The sequence below is a fragment of the Poecilia reticulata genome, chromosome 19 (genome assembly GCF_904066995.2).
Source record: "Poecilia reticulata chromosome 19, P_reticulata-male-v2, whole genome shotgun sequence".
Classification (NCBI taxonomy): Eukaryota; Metazoa; Chordata; class Actinopteri; order Cyprinodontiformes; family Poeciliidae; genus Poecilia; species Poecilia reticulata.
The window spans coordinates 24458398-24475327 of record NC_088848.1 but is presented as its reverse complement, the minus strand read 5'-3'; the positions used below and the strand labels follow the sequence as shown (position 1 = coordinate 24475327).

At 43.0% G+C, this 16930-nt stretch overlaps 1 protein-coding gene across 1 annotated transcript in view; it reads right to left on the bottom strand.

Moving 5' to 3' along the window:
* Nucleotides 1–16470, bottom strand: part of ryr2a (ryanodine receptor 2a (cardiac)) — a 122455-nt gene extending 105985 nt beyond the window's left edge. The window contains exons 1-10 of the mRNA XM_017310781.2: nucleotides 16258–16470; nucleotides 15728–15932; nucleotides 15488–15592; nucleotides 15153–15256; nucleotides 14559–14642; nucleotides 13701–13860; nucleotides 10661–10808; nucleotides 9643–9746; nucleotides 5375–5479; nucleotides 1334–1508 (exon numbers count right to left, since the gene is read on the bottom strand). Of these exons, the coding sequence (XP_017166270.2) occupies nucleotides 1334–1508; nucleotides 5375–5479; nucleotides 9643–9746; nucleotides 10661–10808; nucleotides 13701–13860; nucleotides 14559–14642; nucleotides 15153–15256; nucleotides 15488–15592; nucleotides 15728–15932; nucleotides 16258–16322 (1255 nt within the window). The 5' untranslated portion in view covers nucleotides 16323–16470. The remainder of the gene's footprint in view (nucleotides 1–1333; nucleotides 1509–5374; nucleotides 5480–9642; nucleotides 9747–10660; nucleotides 10809–13700; nucleotides 13861–14558; nucleotides 14643–15152; nucleotides 15257–15487; nucleotides 15593–15727; nucleotides 15933–16257) is intronic.
* Nucleotides 16471–16930: the final 460 nt, after the last annotated feature.

The window sequence follows — 16930 nt, the reverse complement described above, 5'->3', positions numbered from 1 at the left end:
CAGTGAATGACCATTGTTCACATTGTCCAGGCCAGTCATCCACAATTGAGATGTCACCGGCTCCTCTCCCTTGTGAAAGTAGAGCAAATCTCAACAAACTGTTGTTATGGCAGAGGTAACAGAACCTGGGACATTTTTGTTGTTGTCATTTTTGACTTATAAACCAACTCTGAGGCAAAGACTACGGGCAAGAAAATTCTCTCACAAGTCCAGCATCAGGTCTGTAAGGTTGTTGGTGAGAAACAACGGAGAAATAAACAATGAAGCCCACGAAAAATGATAACGGACACAAAGTCTGGTTGGATGTGAGTGTGAACGCTGTGGGACACATTTTGCACGTACAAAATGGGCGCGTAATGACTTCAAAAAATATCTTTTTTTTACAAAATTATTTTTACACCATTTTGTACAAATCTGCCTTAAGGAAAATGCTTAAACATAAAAAGTAGTATAAAACTGTGTCTGTTTTCATGCTGCCATAGAGCTACCGTTGGAATCTACGCACAAAATCCAGCATAACTACCTTCATTTATTGATCTGGAGATGATTAGATGTTTAGCGTTGTTATTTTAATCAGACTCAGTTGAGTTTATTTGATGCTTAGCCATCAGTCGTTAGCCGATAGCATGGAGCCCTTAAGCCGTTATCCAGATTAATTCCACATAATATATTACATTGTTTAGACTGAAGCAGCATTCAAGACAAAGGGGATACCTACAGTGTAAGTATAGTTTTCTATATTCACTTGTGTTTATACTACCTTCATGCTGACTAACGTGGCAGCTCCGTCCATCAGTTTCATTCAACTGGACATGAGGTGGGCTGCAGGCCATGATCTATTTCTTGCGTTATTCCAAACTCCTTTTTAGTTTTATAATAAATTGTATTCCGCCCTCTAAATATTCTGGGTAATGGCTGTCGGGATTTCACATTCCTCACTGACAGCTTGGACCATGATTATGTATTATTTTCCTGAAAGCCTCTCTGACCTCAGCGTGTTTGCTGTGATAAACACTGTCAATATTGTCAATATTACTGTCAATATATATAATATCTATAGATAGGGGCCAATTGGTCAGTTGCTGCCAAATAATTGTGAGAGGATTGCCCTACGTCAGCATGGGGGTGGAGCTGGCATCATGTCAATTACTCCAAATACACATGGATCCCTCATTCAGGAAGTCACAGCACTGTGCATATCATTATTACATCAGAAGCTTAGCCTCTAAGAGACACCAAACCAAAGTTAGTTTTAAACCACTGTGTCTTTCTGTCTCAATGGAAATTAATTAGATTCCGCGTTAGCTTCAAGGTTAAGGTTTTGCACATTTACCTTCAGCAACTTCAAAATCCTTGAAGGCCAACTCAGATCCAGAATCATCCAGCAGCACTTCACCATTCAGAGTGAACATCATTGTGTGCTCGTTCAGATCCACCATGCAGCCCACTACATCACCAGTCTGCCAGGCACGGCCAAAGTGCTCATTGCCCTGGTGCCAGCGCTGGACCTGCAAAACACACAAATACACACACATATCAGGGCTTTCTAAGAAGGTCTGTGATTGGACAACCCTCCATCCATCCATTGTCTAAAACCACTTGCAAGATCACTGGGGGAATGGTGATCTTTAATGGTGGTCATTAAGCAACAGCTGGAGTACAACTTTCTGGTCTCCCTGATTGGACCAGTGATGATTAATGCCACATGCTGTCATTCAACTCCTGATTCTCTAAGTCATGTTCAGAAAAACAACATCAAAAGCTAGCTTTTTGGATAAAACCTGGCTCTATTCAGAGAGCAACAGCATTCAGCTCTTCCTTCTAGGAATCTGGCTGCAATAATCAGTCCTTCAAAAAGTGACAAACTAGGAAGCAAAGTTATAGGATAGCACACCTGGTTTTTGGACTGGTTCACACTTATCACCCACTAAGACAACACTTCAAAAGATTACAAACCAACTGAAAAGAAGTAGATAAAATATAAACAGTATGTCAACTGAAGAAAACAAGAAAATATAATTTATTGAACATAGAGTCACTCTACAAAGACTTTGCATGTTTGTGACAGGATTAATGTGACTGGTGTAGTTATCAGGGTCCTCTCCTTTGGAGCCAGCTCCCAGTTGTAGCCCATGAGGCAGAGACCATGTCTACTTTGAAGACTGGGCTTAAAACTTTTCTTTTTGCCAAAGCGTTTAGTTAGAGTCCCTAAATGATCCTATACTACATGTGAAGCTGTGCCACTACTGGCTTAGGCTGTTGGAGGACATTTTAACATTTTTTCCTCACTCTGCTATCTAATCTTCAAAAATATTGACCTACCTGCCTGAAGGAGCTGCGATTGGCAGCTATCAGTAACTTCATGTTCTCTTTCAACAGATGATACACTTTATGTGTTTAACCCCCATCTCTCTCCTACGGAAAGCTATTAAAGTTGTAAAGATATTACAAGACACAGGGCTGGAAGTCAAAGTTGAACTGAGTGCAAGGTTAAGTTCCTTGTTCACAGATTTTCTGCTGAACCAGTTAGAGCCAAACGTTCTTTGGCTGATTTAGAGCCAAATATCGTTAGCACAGTGAAAACATGGCCTACTCAGTACAATAAAAGAACTTGGATCTTTTAGGCTTCTGCAGTTACTGCAGGAGGTTCTTTAAGGGATTTTCCCTGGTCGCTGAGCTTCTGCACACTGTAAAAAGAAATTAGTTGAACCAGCTTAATTGAATTGCTTCAATTGGTAAATAATTCAATCAAGTTTTTCCAACTGAATTTAAGTTTAACCAAATGAAGTTATGTCTATTCAACTCAATGTTTTATGTCTATCCAACAAAATTTACCAAGTTTATCCAACTCAATTCATTGAGTTTTTTTTAACTGAATTCATAAAGCTTGTTTAAAACGACAGATTTAAATCAGTCTTACTCAAATCACCTAGTTTACTTCAGATAAAGAAGAAAACTGATTATTTATTAGCTTATTTATTGGACAATTGAGTATTAAGTAAGAGTGACTCAAATTCATTTAAATTTGTCACGGTAAATGACATTAAGTTAAGAAAACTTTGTAAATTGAGTTGGATAAACGTAATGAATTAAGTTGGATGATCATAATATGTTGAGTTGGTCAGACATATGAAACTGGCATCGAATGCTACTTTTTTCAAGTAAAGTCAAAGTAAAAAGTTTCTTTAAGTTAATTAAGTTAAGTTAGTTAAATGTGTAACTTTTAAGTTAATTTAACACAAAAAGTAAGTTGTCAACACTAAATGAATTAAGTGAGATGTAAATAAGTCCATAAGATGAACTACAGCCAAAAAACACTTTTTAGAGTGCATGACATGGTGAACACCTGCTTTAAAGACAAACTGCTGGCCAGAGTTAATCAGTAGTGAAAAACTTCCTGGAGACCAAAGTGTACAAAAGACTTTTCAACTAACCGGTGCACCAGTGCTTGGTTAAGCAGACTTTAAGCTTCCTTTCGAAGTGGAGATAGGTGCTGGTAGCCTGAAGTTAGGCGCACTGTAAAACATTTCAAGGTGGTTTAACTTGGAAATGAATGTCCACCTGCTGCCTTGAAAATGCATTTTAAAGCAACAAGAAATTTTTATTAGTTTTAACTCAGCAGTTAATTTAACAACAAAACACAAGTTGTCTAAACATTATTTTTAAGTTCATTAATCTACAATTGTGAGATTTAACTTAATGCTGCAATTTGAACCAAATAATTATTTCACAATATTTAAAAAAACTTCCCTCGCCTAGTTAGAGTACACATTTCTCTATTATTTTACTCACAATATCAAGTTAAAATGGCTACTTATTTTAACTTTTGAATAATTTAAATTCTTGTTTCAAACTGCATGAAAAAAATTTCTGATCTGATGATGAATTTTATTAAACTTTACAATGAATTTTGCTTTCTTCTTTCAGTTGTTTTTAAGTGCTAATCTAAAACTCTCGTTAATCAAACGTTGACAAAATTAATAAAAAATTAACACAACTTGCAACTGTAAGTTTATCTTTCACAAACTCACAAATTTAGGTTCAAAATCTAAAACTTGCGGAATTTGTTAGACTTAAAGAGTAGAAGACAGTGGATGCAACTAATTGCAGCTCAAATGTTTGGTTCAAGGGGAAAAGAAAAATGGGTAACACTTTATTTGAAGAGGTGTGCATAAGACTGACATGACACCGGCATAAACATAACAGCTGTCATGAACATAAAGAAGTCTTTATGAATGTTTATGACAGTTGTCATGAATGTCATTTGGTAAATAATGAGAACTTTGCATTAAATTATCATAATTTACAAAATCATGCAAAGTTGGTACTTTTAATTGACTTTCAATGCAACTTTTAGAGCAACTTTGCATTAAAAGTGTCATTATTTACCAAATGACACTTCATGACAACATTCATAAAGACTTCTTTATGCTCGTGACAGGTGTTATGTCATGTTTATGACAGTGTCATGTCAGTCTAATGCACACCCCTTCAAATAAAGTGTTGCTGAAAAAGGTCATGGCATATGAGTCATAGTCTCAGGGGAGCTAAGAAGAAAGACAAAAGCTATAGTAGCATGAAGCTAGAACTAGTGAAATGAGCCGCCACAGAGAGGAGAGGTTTAGGAGTCGTCTCCTTGCTGTACTCTGACTCACTGAACTGATTCACGGAGCAGATATCATGCTGGAAACACCAAAGAGAGAATTATGCATCAACCAGACAAACATACAGTTGTGGTGGTGTTACAATTTAAGCAGTCAATACAGAACTGCCCTTCACTTAGTGTATGACAAGCCCAATCATACCATTCGTCTCGACACTGTACCCCTTCATGAACACAGATGTACTTTTATGTTTATGGATGATAATTCTTCAGCTCATTGAGGTTGCCTTATTATAAAATGACTGCTGAAGACTGGACTACCTCAAACAGAGTGTCCTGCACTGACTCCTATGTGTGCTAACTTGGAAAATGCAGGAAGGCGATATGGTCGAGTTATATGTGTTTGGAATCATGATTTCCAACACAACATTTTCACAATAGTGACTTTTCAAATGATTCTCTGTATCATGATGACTCTCAAGGTCTCCTGGGGAAGGAAACTTCTGTTCAATTAAGTCTCACTGTGTTTATGGTAAAAAGTATTCAGTAGTTTAAGGTATGAGTTTTTTTTTCCTGTTTGAGATCCATCCATCCATCCATCCATCCATCCATCCATCCATCCATCCATCCATCCATCCATCCATCCATCCATCCATCCATCCATCCATCCATCCATCCATCCATCCATCCATCCATCCATCCATCCATCCATCCATCCATCCATCCATCCATCCATCCATCCATCCATCCATCCATCCATCCATCCATCACCTTAAAACCATCGAAGACAAAGGCCTGGTCATCAGATCCCAGCTCCTGGTCTGGTAGACAGCCTGGCCTTGCCCAGCCCACCCTCATTTCTCCAGCTGTCAGTACCTAAAGAAACCAGCAGGAACAATCTAGGAATGCAGTGCAGAAGAAATGAAGCTCAAGTCACAGGCCTTGGTCACATCTGTCACTAGATGATTGGACGATAAATACAGTTACTTTTGTGAGTTGAATACGATCCGTCCTGGGAGACATTGAGGGACCCCCACTGACCTCAAGCAGGACTCTTGTTAGAAACTAAAAACAAATGTGCAAACAACTGCGAAATAATTAATCTAAACTAATTATACGGTCCTTTGGATATTTGTCTGTTTGTCCCTAGAATGAATTTATCTCTGAAATGCAGTTGGATGGTAGTGCCTTGACTACTGAAGTTGTTCCAGCAAGCTGTCGGTTGCTCAACTGTGGTGTTTAATGATTCCAAGTCTCTGTGTGCTAATGCTGAGCTGTTGTCTCTATTATTGAGTCTGTTAAAACCACACAGCTGAGTTCATAAAGAGCCTGCAGCTAAAATAACTCCTCAAAAATGTGCCTCAGATTAATCTCAGCCATATTAGGGTCTGAATAATATCGTAGTTCAAGAGATTTAGAGTATCTGAGCTGTTACAGGAACATCAGCTGACCTGCTGACTGCTCAGTGGACAGCCTGTTCTGTGAAGGAGTTACATGGTTTATTTCCTCGTCAAGCACAAAGATAAGATTCAGTTATTCTGTACAGATTAGATGAACAGACGTCAGGGACGAATTTTGCTTGTGGTGCTGATGTACAGATTAGTTATGATGTACATTATACCAGGTCTGAACAGGGCTATAATGCCCTCTGTTTGAAGTCAGAATTTCCTTTTTTTTCAATATTGAAAGTTCAATTTCACTGTCCTCAAAACGGGCCTTTATGACATGGAACATTAATATCCATAATTTCAAAATTCAAAACTCCTTGGGCTGCCACCTCATCGTGGTGGAGGGGTTTGAGTGTCCCAATGATCCTAGGAGCTATGCTGTCTGGGGCTTTATGCCCCTGGTAGGGTCACCCAAGGCAGACAGGTCCTAGGTGAGGAACCAGACAAAGTGCAGCCCGAAGACCCCTATGATGAATACGAACTTTGGACTGCGTTTTCCCTCGCCCGGATGCGGGTCACCGGGGCCCCACTCTGGAGGTGGGGCACGATGGCGAGCGCCTGGTGGCCGGGCTTTTACCCACGGAGCCCGGCCGGGCTCAGCCCGAAGAGGAGACGTGGGTCCCCCTTCCGATGGGCTCACCACCTGTCCGAGGGGCCAAAGGGGTCGGGTGGATTGTCCCCTCCCGGCAGCCAAGGGAGGGGACCCTGGCGGTCTGATCCTCGGCTGCAGAAGCTGGCTCTTGGGACGTGGAACGTCACCTCTGGTGGGGAAGGAGCCGGAGCTAGTGTGCGAGGCTGAGAGGTTCCGGCTAGAAATAGTCGGCCTCACCTCGACGCATGGCTCTGGTTCTGGAACCAGTCTCCTTGAGAGGGGCTGGACGTACTTCCACTCTGGAGTTGCCCACTGTGAGAGGCGCCGGGCTGGAGTGGGCATACTTGTTGCCCCCCATTTGGGCGCCTGTATGTTGGGGATCACCCCAGTGAACGAGAGGGTAGCCTCCCTCCGCCTACGGGTGGGGGGACGGGTTCTGACTGTTGTTTGTGCTTACGGGCCGAACGGCAGTTCAGATTACCCACCCTTCTTGGAGTCCTTAGAGGGGGTACTGGAAAGTGCCCCTCCTGGGGACTCCCTTGTTCTACTGGGAGACTTCAACGCTCACGTGGGCAATGACAGTGAGACCTGGAGAGGCGTGGTTGGGAGGAACGGCTCCCCCAATCTGAACTCGAGTGGTGTTCTGTTGTTGGACTTCTGTGCTCATCACAGATTGTCCATCACGAACACCATGTTCAGGCATAAGGGCGTCCATATGTGCACTTGGCACCAGGACGCCCTAGGCCGCAGTTCGATGATTGACTTTGTCATCGTCTCATCGGATTTGCGGCCGTATGTCTTGGACACTCGGGTGAAGAGAGGTGCGGAGCTGTCCACTGACCACTACCTGGTGGTGAGTTGGCTCCGGTGGTGGGGGAGGAAGCCGGTCAGACCTGGCAGGCCCAAGCGTGTAGTGAGGGTCTGCTGGGAACGTCTGGCAGAGTCCCCTGTGAGACGGAGCTTCAACTCTCATCTCCGGCAGAACTTCGAACACGTTCCGGGGGAGGTGGGGGACATTGAGTCTGAGTGGACCATGTTCCGTACCTCCATTGCCGAGGCGGCCTATCGGAGCTGCGGCCGCAAGGCTGTTGGTGCCTGTCGCGGCGGCAACCCTCGAACCCGTTGGTGGACACCTTCGGTGAGGGATGCTGTCAAGCTGAAGAAGGAGTCCTACCGGGCCTTTTTGGCCTGTGGGACTCCAGAAGCAGCTGATAGGTACTGGCGGGCGAAACGGCATGCGGCTCGGGTTGTCGCTGAGGCAAAAACTCGGGCGTGGGAGGAGTTTGGAGAGGCCATGGAGACAGACTTCCGTACGGCTTCGAGGCGATTCTGGTCCACCATCCGGCGTCTCAGGAGGGGAAAGCAGTGCAGCACCAACACTGTTAATAGTGGGGATGGTGCGCTGCTGACCTCAACTCGGGACGTTGTGGGCCGGTGGGCGGAATACTTCGAAGACCTCCTCAATCCCACCAACATGCCTTCTGTTGAGGAAGCTGAGCATGGGGACTCTGGGCTGGGCTCTCCAATCTCTGGGGACGAGGTCGCCGAGGTGGTCAAAAAGCTCCTCGGTGGCAGGGCCCCGGGGGTGGATGAGATCCGCCCGGAGTTCCTTAAGGCTCTGGATGTTGCGGGGTTGTGTTGGCTAACGCGACTCTGCAATATCGCATGGACATTGGGGGCAGTTCCCCATGACTGGCAGACTGGGGTGGTGGTCCCCCTGTTTAAAAAGGGGGACCGGAGGGTGTGCTCCAATTACAGGGGGATCACACTCTTAAGCCTCCCTGGTAAGGTCTATTCAGGGGTCCTGGAGAGGAGGGTCCGTCGGATAGTCGAACCTCGGATTCAGGAAGAGCAGTGTGGTTTTCATCCTGGTCGTGGAACACTGGACCAGCTCTACACCCTCAGCGGGGTCCTGGAGGGTGCATGGGAGTTCGCCCAACCAATCTACATGTGTTTTGTGGACTTGGAGAAGGCGTTCGACCGTGTCCCTTGGGGGGCCCTCTCGGGGGTACTCCGGGAGTATGGGGTACCGGGCCCTTTGATACGGGCTGTCAGGTCCCTGTATGACCGCTGTCAGAGTCTGGTCCGCATTGCCGGCAGTAAGTCGGGCTCGTTTCCGGTGAGAGTTGGACTCCGCCAAGGCTGCCCTTTGTCACCGATTCTGTTCATTACTTTTATGGACAGAATTTCTAGGCGCAGCCGAGGTGTTGAGGGGATCCGTTTTGGTGGCCTTAGGATCGCATCTCTGCTTTTTGCGGATGATGTGGTCCTGTTGGCTTCATCGGAACATGATCTGCAGCTCTCACTGGAGCGGTTCGCAGCCGAGTGTGAAGGGGCCGGGATGAGGCTCAGTGCCTCCAAATCCGAGGTCATGAGCTTTGGGTCATGACCGAAAGAACGAGATCACGGGTACAAGCGGCCGAAATGGGTTTCCTCCGCAGGGTGGCTGGGCTCTCCCTTAGAGATAGGGTGAGAAGCTCGGTCATCCAGGAGGGACTCAGAGTAGAGCCGCTGCTCCTCCACGTCGAGAGGAGCCAGTTGAGGCTCGGGCATCTGGTAAGGATGCCTTCTGAACGCCTCCCTGGTGAGGTGTTCCGGGCACGTCCCACCGGGAGGAGGCCTCGGGGAAAACCCAGGACACGCTGGAGGGACTATGTCTCTCAGCTGGCCTGGGAACGCCTTGGGATTCCCCCGGAGGAGCTGGAAGAAGTGGCTGGGGAGAGGGAAGTCTGGGCCTCCCTTCTGAAGCTGCTGCCCCCGCGACCCGACCCCGGATAAGCGTAGGAAAATGGATGGATGGATGGATAATTCCTTTGACTCTAATTACATAGTAAATATGCCCACAAGCATTAAGTGACTTTACTCAAATGAGGATTTAGCACAACTTAGGACACCACTTGATTATCAGAAATATTAGCAAATAGTCAATTTCAGTTATTACTTATTAAAAGATTCACCATCACTATCATTTCTGTGTTGATTTGATCATTCTCTCTTACCTCCAGCTCAAAGTACCACTTCCCAGTGTTAACGCAGTAGGTCTTCTCCGCTCTGAAAATGCGAAATCTCTCTGCAGACATATTGCTGACATCAGACTGAGCAGCTGCAGAGTTAGAAAAGGAAGGAGGTACACTGAATAAGAAGAAGACAATTAAACAACCAGTCTCATAACTGCATGATGGAACAATGTTCAGGTTAAATATTCTATGCAAGATACAGTGGAAGCTGACTCTAGGAATAACAGAACCTATTAAGTTTTTTGATAAGTGAAAGAGGACACCACCAAAATGCTAAGAAATTAAAAATAATTTATTTTTATATATTACTCCTTATATCAAGTTGAGATCTCAAAGGAGTAAGCAGCAACTCCAGGAAGAGAAAGGTTGTTATATTCCATGCATGGCACCAGTCACTCAGTTTAAGGATGCTTATTGGTCCCTCAAAAAACGATAAATAGTTGGATATCATCAATCAATTAAATCCCCCTGGACTGAACTTTCAAGTTGCCTCTAGGAATTTTAATAATCAAGATACTCGAATCATTTGAGGAATTTTTACAGCTTTAAACAAACCAAAACAGACAAACCACTGAGAAAACTCATTGGCTTCTGATTGATGTGACTGCTGACTGAACAGGTAAGACACCAGGATGATCTACGCCTGGCTGTTAGCCTAGTCTGGAGCACACTAGCTGCACAAGATAAATCACCATGGCAACTCATGTGCTATTGATTTTGTGAAACTGAATCAAGGCTTAACCAAATTAAGCCAGGATATCTGGAAAATCCCAGCTTAATTCACTATCCAGCGTTTGTGAAATATGCCTCTGTAAGCTGGATGATGCTAAACCAGGACTGGCAATCCTGGTCCTCAAGGGCCGGCATCCTGCAACTCTTAGAAATCTCCCTGGTTCAACAGACTTCAATAAAAGACCTGAATCACCTCCTAAATGCTTTAAAAATGTTTTTACTGAAAATATTGAGCTTGAAAACATTTAGCATCAGCTGGGAGTTGTACCATGATCCTGGTCTGGAGCTTCTAGGTTGTATCCATAGCCCAACAGAGTCCTAACAGCCTCTCTCAGACTGTCTTTATTAGACTTTTTGGTTCTTTCATCAAGCAGCATGTATGGAACGAGGCGAGGGTTTCTCCGGTTCTTCACATCCTGACATGGAAGACAAGTTAAGACAGTTAACTATAACAAATTCTGTTATGTTTTACAACACTTTAGTCAATGGCAGCTAATTATAAAATATTGTTCCTCTCAAGTGAGTCAGTCACCCGAGAGAGAAAACTGCTGACTCAGCCGAGGTTTTTAATGTGTGAGACATCCCTACCAATGGAGAGGCGGGGGTGGATGAGTTTCTGAGGAGAATCAGTAAACAGAGCTGAGGAAATATTACATTAGTCATCAAAGGGATAAATCAAACATTCCAGACGCAATGCAAGAGCTTTTAGATCCATTGGATTCAGGGGAGTTTGAATGTAAAGGTAAGAAAGTCAACAAAGTATGAACAGACTCAAACTTTTTACCAGGATTGGCTTTGTCAAGAAAAAGGTCTCAATGGCCTGAAAATGCATAAGATACAAAGAAAAAACAAGAAGGTTGGTGATTAGGCTCATTTGACCTGAACAACAATGACTTTCATATTTACTCACTGAGTGCAGAGGATGTGACTATGTCTCTACTGGTCAATAATGCTTAAAATCTTCCTCAGTGTTAATTCCATGATGATTTCTGTCTGTTTCTGTTTTGGAGTAGTTACTGATTCAGAGCTACGAAAAATAATTTGCCCCTTACAGGGAAGAAATACTTTTTCAAGTAACAGTAAAAGGATGGTTGTTTCTCCGCTCAGCTGTTAGCTTACATGATCGTCACTAGTGGTGATCATGAACCTGATCAAAAGAGAGAACCTGAGTTTCTACTTTCGTTGGAAAGTAGAAACTCAGGTTCTCTCTTCGCCTCTCTTCAAACAGGGTGGTGAGGGACGCAGAGAGACAGCTGACTACAGTCTCACTTCAGAGAAAGGAGGCTGTAGGTAAGTATTGTTCCAGGTTTCCAACCCTGAGACAATACTTTATTTAAGATATTCCAGGGCAGGGTTGGTTTTCACACTCCTAGTTATTTCCTTCACTGGTTGTTACCTGACACTGTGGAAAGTCCAGATCTGCTGCTGGAGGAATCCTGACTCACTGCACAGCTGGCTCCACAGTTTGGACTCCTCTCACCCTCCTCATTCTCCACTCAAAATTGATAGTATTAACAGCATTATTTCTGCTCTAACATGTTTCACGTGTAGTTTTATATATCAAAAAAAATGGTGATGGACATGAGATCTAATCTTTATCCAAGCTCCTCTACCTTTCAGGTTGCACCTCAGTGAGTCAGTCATTTCTTTCTTTAATTAGATGAACCGCTCATTTCAGATCTTTATTCCTGTTTCTTTCATTTCAGAAACATTTCTACAAGACAAGAGCTGTTCTTTCAAGCAGATCTAAAGAACATTATTTATAGATTTGTTTCAGTAGTTTTGGAAAAATTAAATGTGTTTTTTATCAGTCTGGACAGATCATCTATTTTCCTCCCGCAAGTTAGTTGATCGAATCAGCCAGGCGTCTTACTAAACCTATTAAACACACTCGCGTCACCCCAGTGTTATGTGCTTTCCTCTGGCTCCTGGTAGAGTTTGATTTAAACTAATCTATTAATCATCACTAGTCATATTTTTACCAAAAACATTTAGCCTTCAATCCCACAGAATCTCTCTGTTGTTCCTCATGCCAGGTGAAAAACTACATTTAGGAGTCTGTTGCTCCTGGACTCTGGAGCTGTTTTCCATCACAGCTTCACTTTACAGACTTTACACTTTAGAAAACCTGTCAAAAACAGTTTTGTTCTACAAGGCTTTTAAAGTGTCCCTGACACAATAAAAACACTTACATGATATAAAAAGAACTATTGCGTTCCCATTCTGTGTATACAAAAGTTTTGACGATAAATATTTCTCACAGAATACTCTAAATGCAGAGTTTTGCTGTTTTTGTACGTAACTGGGCCATTGTGAGGATCTGCAGTTTTAGAGGAAGAGGTTAGATGGACAGATGAAGAAGAGGGAGCTGGTTCTACTGAAGGACTGCAGCCAGATTTATTTGAGCCAGATAGTACAAGAAGCAACGATGACTTCAAGGTTTCTGGGGAGGAAGAGTCAGACGGTGAAAGATTGGAGCAGGACATCTGTCGCCTCCAAATCACTGAATGGTGATAAACACATTTATGATATACTCATAAATCATTTTATCACCATTCAGTGATTTCATTTTTAATCCTATTTTAACTCAAATAATTCAGTTACTTAAAAGGAAGTTCTGTGTGCGTTCCAACATATGAATATTTTGATCATGGAATTCAATAACCAGCCTTCCTGTTCCTCCTATTTTCACATTTTGGGTTCGATTTTTCTACTTCTGATAACTGTATAATATTTCTTCATAATTTATCGAATGACGCTTTATGACAACAGTCATAAATATTCATGAAGGCTTCTTCATGTTCATGACAGGTGTTTATGACAGTCTTATTCACCCCCCTTCAAATAAAGTGTTACCTTTCTTTGCTATAATCTTGTACTGCATAGAGGGATCGTCAGTTAGCATCAGGCTAAAACAGCAGCCTTGGATGCAAACAACATGCAGACACAGACTCTTCCTCCCCAGAAACCTTGAAGTCATTGTTGCTTCTTGTACTATCTGGCTCAAATAAATCTGGCTGCAGTCCTTCAGTAGAACCAGCTCCCTCTCCATCATCACTACATCCAGCTTCTTCCTCCAAACTGCAGATAAATCGCTCAAATTTTCTCTGCATTTACAGTATTCTGTGGGAAATATTTATTATTAAAAGCTTTTGTGTACACAGAACGGAAGCACAATAGTTAATCTTTTTATATCATGCAAGTGGTTTTATCATGTCAGCCTTATTGTGTTTTTTCATGTTTGACACTTATCATTTTTTCAGCAAAAATGGGCAGAGAAGGTCCAACTCCACAAGTTGGTCTCTCACCTGTTGGATTCCATATGTCCAGCCCTGACGGATTCGATCTCTTGCCCAGACATTGTGGGCATTTTCAGCCAGCTTGTCCACCATTGCTTCCTGTGTGGGAGTTAGTTTGATGTGACGCAGGTCCAGTGGAGCAGGTTTGTAGCCACTGGACAACTCATACCTGCACAGATTGGGTTGGAGGACAACACTGTCAGACAAAGCTGCTTGGTAACTAAAGAGCCTGAGGTATTTTTTTATTCTGAATAATGTGGAAAATTACTGTTGATCCTGATCCTCTAAGAGTTCAGCTGGTTTGTTTGATCACCTGAAACTAGAATGATCAGTTGTTCCTTTGGCTGTATGTCAGTATGCTTCACCCCATTTTCACTTTTCTCTCCATACGTTGCACTACTGGGTCAGAGTGGTGCAACGTATTACTCTCCTATTTAGCATTTAAAATAATTTAGCATTCTTATGTCTATTCTCTTAGACATAAGAATTACCCCAGGCCTAACTCATCACGTTTTTTTCTGTCTCTATTCCAGCCCTCAGCAGATGTTGATTTCTAATCAGCTGTGAGTTCTGCTGGAAGTTTCTTCCTGTTTAAAGGGATTTGTTACGTGTCAGTACATGCTCAGACTGACAGATTGCTGCAAACTCAGTGACTCAAATGTGGTCTGGGTTTTCGTTTTACCAATTAGCATAATAAAACACACCTGACACCATTTTATAGGATATTTCTACAAAGATAAAATTGGAATTTATGTAATTGACTGAATCTGTTTGTCTTGTAAAGTGCATTGTGAGGACAAATATATATACAGTAAATGAACTGAACTGCTTTTCAGCTACTATTGCCAAACTGTGGGTATGACTCACGTTGGTGATAGTTTCATGCTCTTTACTTTTTCAACAGCATGTTCATCTGCTAATCCAACATGGCATCCCAAAGCAAGTAAGGTTCTGCAACACACAGAATTGAAATCAATAAAACATTTCAAGTTGACCTTTTATTTTCCTGAGATATAAATATGACACACGCAATTGTTTTGGAAATTCATTGGAAGGTGAAAGACCATCCAATGAATTCATTTCCTGCTTTGATCGTCACAAAGCAGAAAATGAATACAACACTTATATTTATAAATGAACATGTTTACTACCAGAGGCATAATTAAAATGTTTAGAACAACTAAAGGCTTCAGAAGACCTCAGTTTATTTTGAAACCGGATGATCAGGGTGCTAAAAAACTTTGAAAGTTAGACAATTGGAAGAAAGAGTGGTAACTTACACTTACCATAAAAACAATTTTTATAAGCCTTTAAGCACATCTTTACCAGGATAAACTAAACACATACAAGTATTTTCAGTAGTATTTTCACTGAAGTTTTATCTAGAAGTGCACTGCCCCTGTCAGAACTGGATGCCACTCATAGATATTTCAATTAAAGCAGCGTCTGCAGCTGCATTACTTCAGAGTCTCCAGAGACATTTGCAGGTTGTAGCTTCGTTCCTGTTCAGGAAGCTTTGAAAACTCCACTAAGCAGGGGTGCTGCCGCTTGTTATCGTCTCGCACCTGCAATTCACACAAAAATGAACAAATCATCACATATTACATCTGGTCCCACAGCCATGACTCTTGCAGTATGTTAGAATTTATGTAAAAAGGAAAAGGAATGAATGTATGTACACACATATTTATTAATTTGACTTACAGAAAACGTTTTACCCTTGGCCATTAAAACCTGCTTTTCCACCCACCTTAACCACAGAACTGACTGAATAAGACTCATGTTTCCATACTCACCACACCGTACATCCAGCCCAGTTCAATCTTGTTCATCACCCACAGTTCATGGATGTTTTCTGCAAGTTTCTCCCTGATTCTCTCCAAGTGAGATGGCAGAACAATCTAAGCACACACACACACGCACACACACACACACACACACACACACACACACACACACAGGGGGCTGGGTCATCAGCTTTCAGTCACTTCAATGATTGGGTGTAACAAGGCTTTAAAGCATTACTTTGTCACTACCTGGCTGGTGTCCACAGGTGTGGGTGTGAATGCGGCCTGGCTCAGAGTGACAGTGGGTCCCAGCAGGTCTCTGGCTACAGTCTGGTCCTGGCTGGCCTCCAGTTTGAGTTTCTCCCTGGGCAACACTGCCTCAAAACAGGGAGCGTAGCCTGAAGGAGGAAGGAATTTGAACTCTCCATGACGCCCCCCGAGGAGAAAACGGACCCTGCAGGGTGGTGGGTGACAGGAGGGACGTTTACAAGCTTGAAAGAAATAGTGTGGAATCATGAAATTTAACTTATAACAACTTATAATAATTTAAAGTAATGAAGCTCAGCTCTAAATTCCTGGGCTTGTCTAACACAGTACTTGTTGAAATGGAAGTTGAATGTAGTTTTGAAGTACAAAATTGCGCTGATGTTAAAGGTAGGCAGGTTTCTGTCGCAGAAACCTGCCTACCTTTTCACACTCAGTGACATATTATGCAGTGGCCACATACTGACTGTGTTAGATTGTAATATTGTGAAAACAATTTCCATTTAAACACTAACTTGACCCCCGCAGAGAAACTGGCCACAGGAAAGAAAAGGCCCTCTGAGTTGAAGTTCTCAAACATGCCCTGAACGGGCTGGCCGTTGATCCTGAAGGAGATGCTGGGAATGCTCAGGTCCAGGCAGCAGCTCACCACATCTTCTGAACGCAGCAGGTGCTGATTGGGCGAAGTAACAGTCCGTGCAATGCAGCCTGCACAGAATCGGTGGAGAGACAGATTCAGTTCACATTAAGTCTAACGTCTGATCTGGATCATATAAAACAAGAGCTCTGCCTCAGCTGGCTGGGACATACAAACATAGACTTGTGATATTTAAATGTGCTGCTGGAGCTCATCACCTCAGAGCTCCACATCTACTCTGTACATCCACTGACACCACACATCTCCATACCTGTCCAGGTATACCTGGTCTGGATGGAGTTGCCATCCAGACCAGCTGTGCTCGCCATCTCTCCTCCTTTCTTTCTCTCTGTTTCCTCAGTCATCACCTCCTCAAAGTTCTCCTTCCATTTTCTTACCACAGTTTTCTCATTTACTGACACATCCACCTGCTCTACATTTCCTCCAGCTCCAGCTCTTTCCCTCTGCCCAACTAATCAGTGCAGATTCTTTTCTCTTACTGTTTAACCTCTCATAGAGCTCATCAGAAGTCTTCCCCTTTGCTGTTGCTA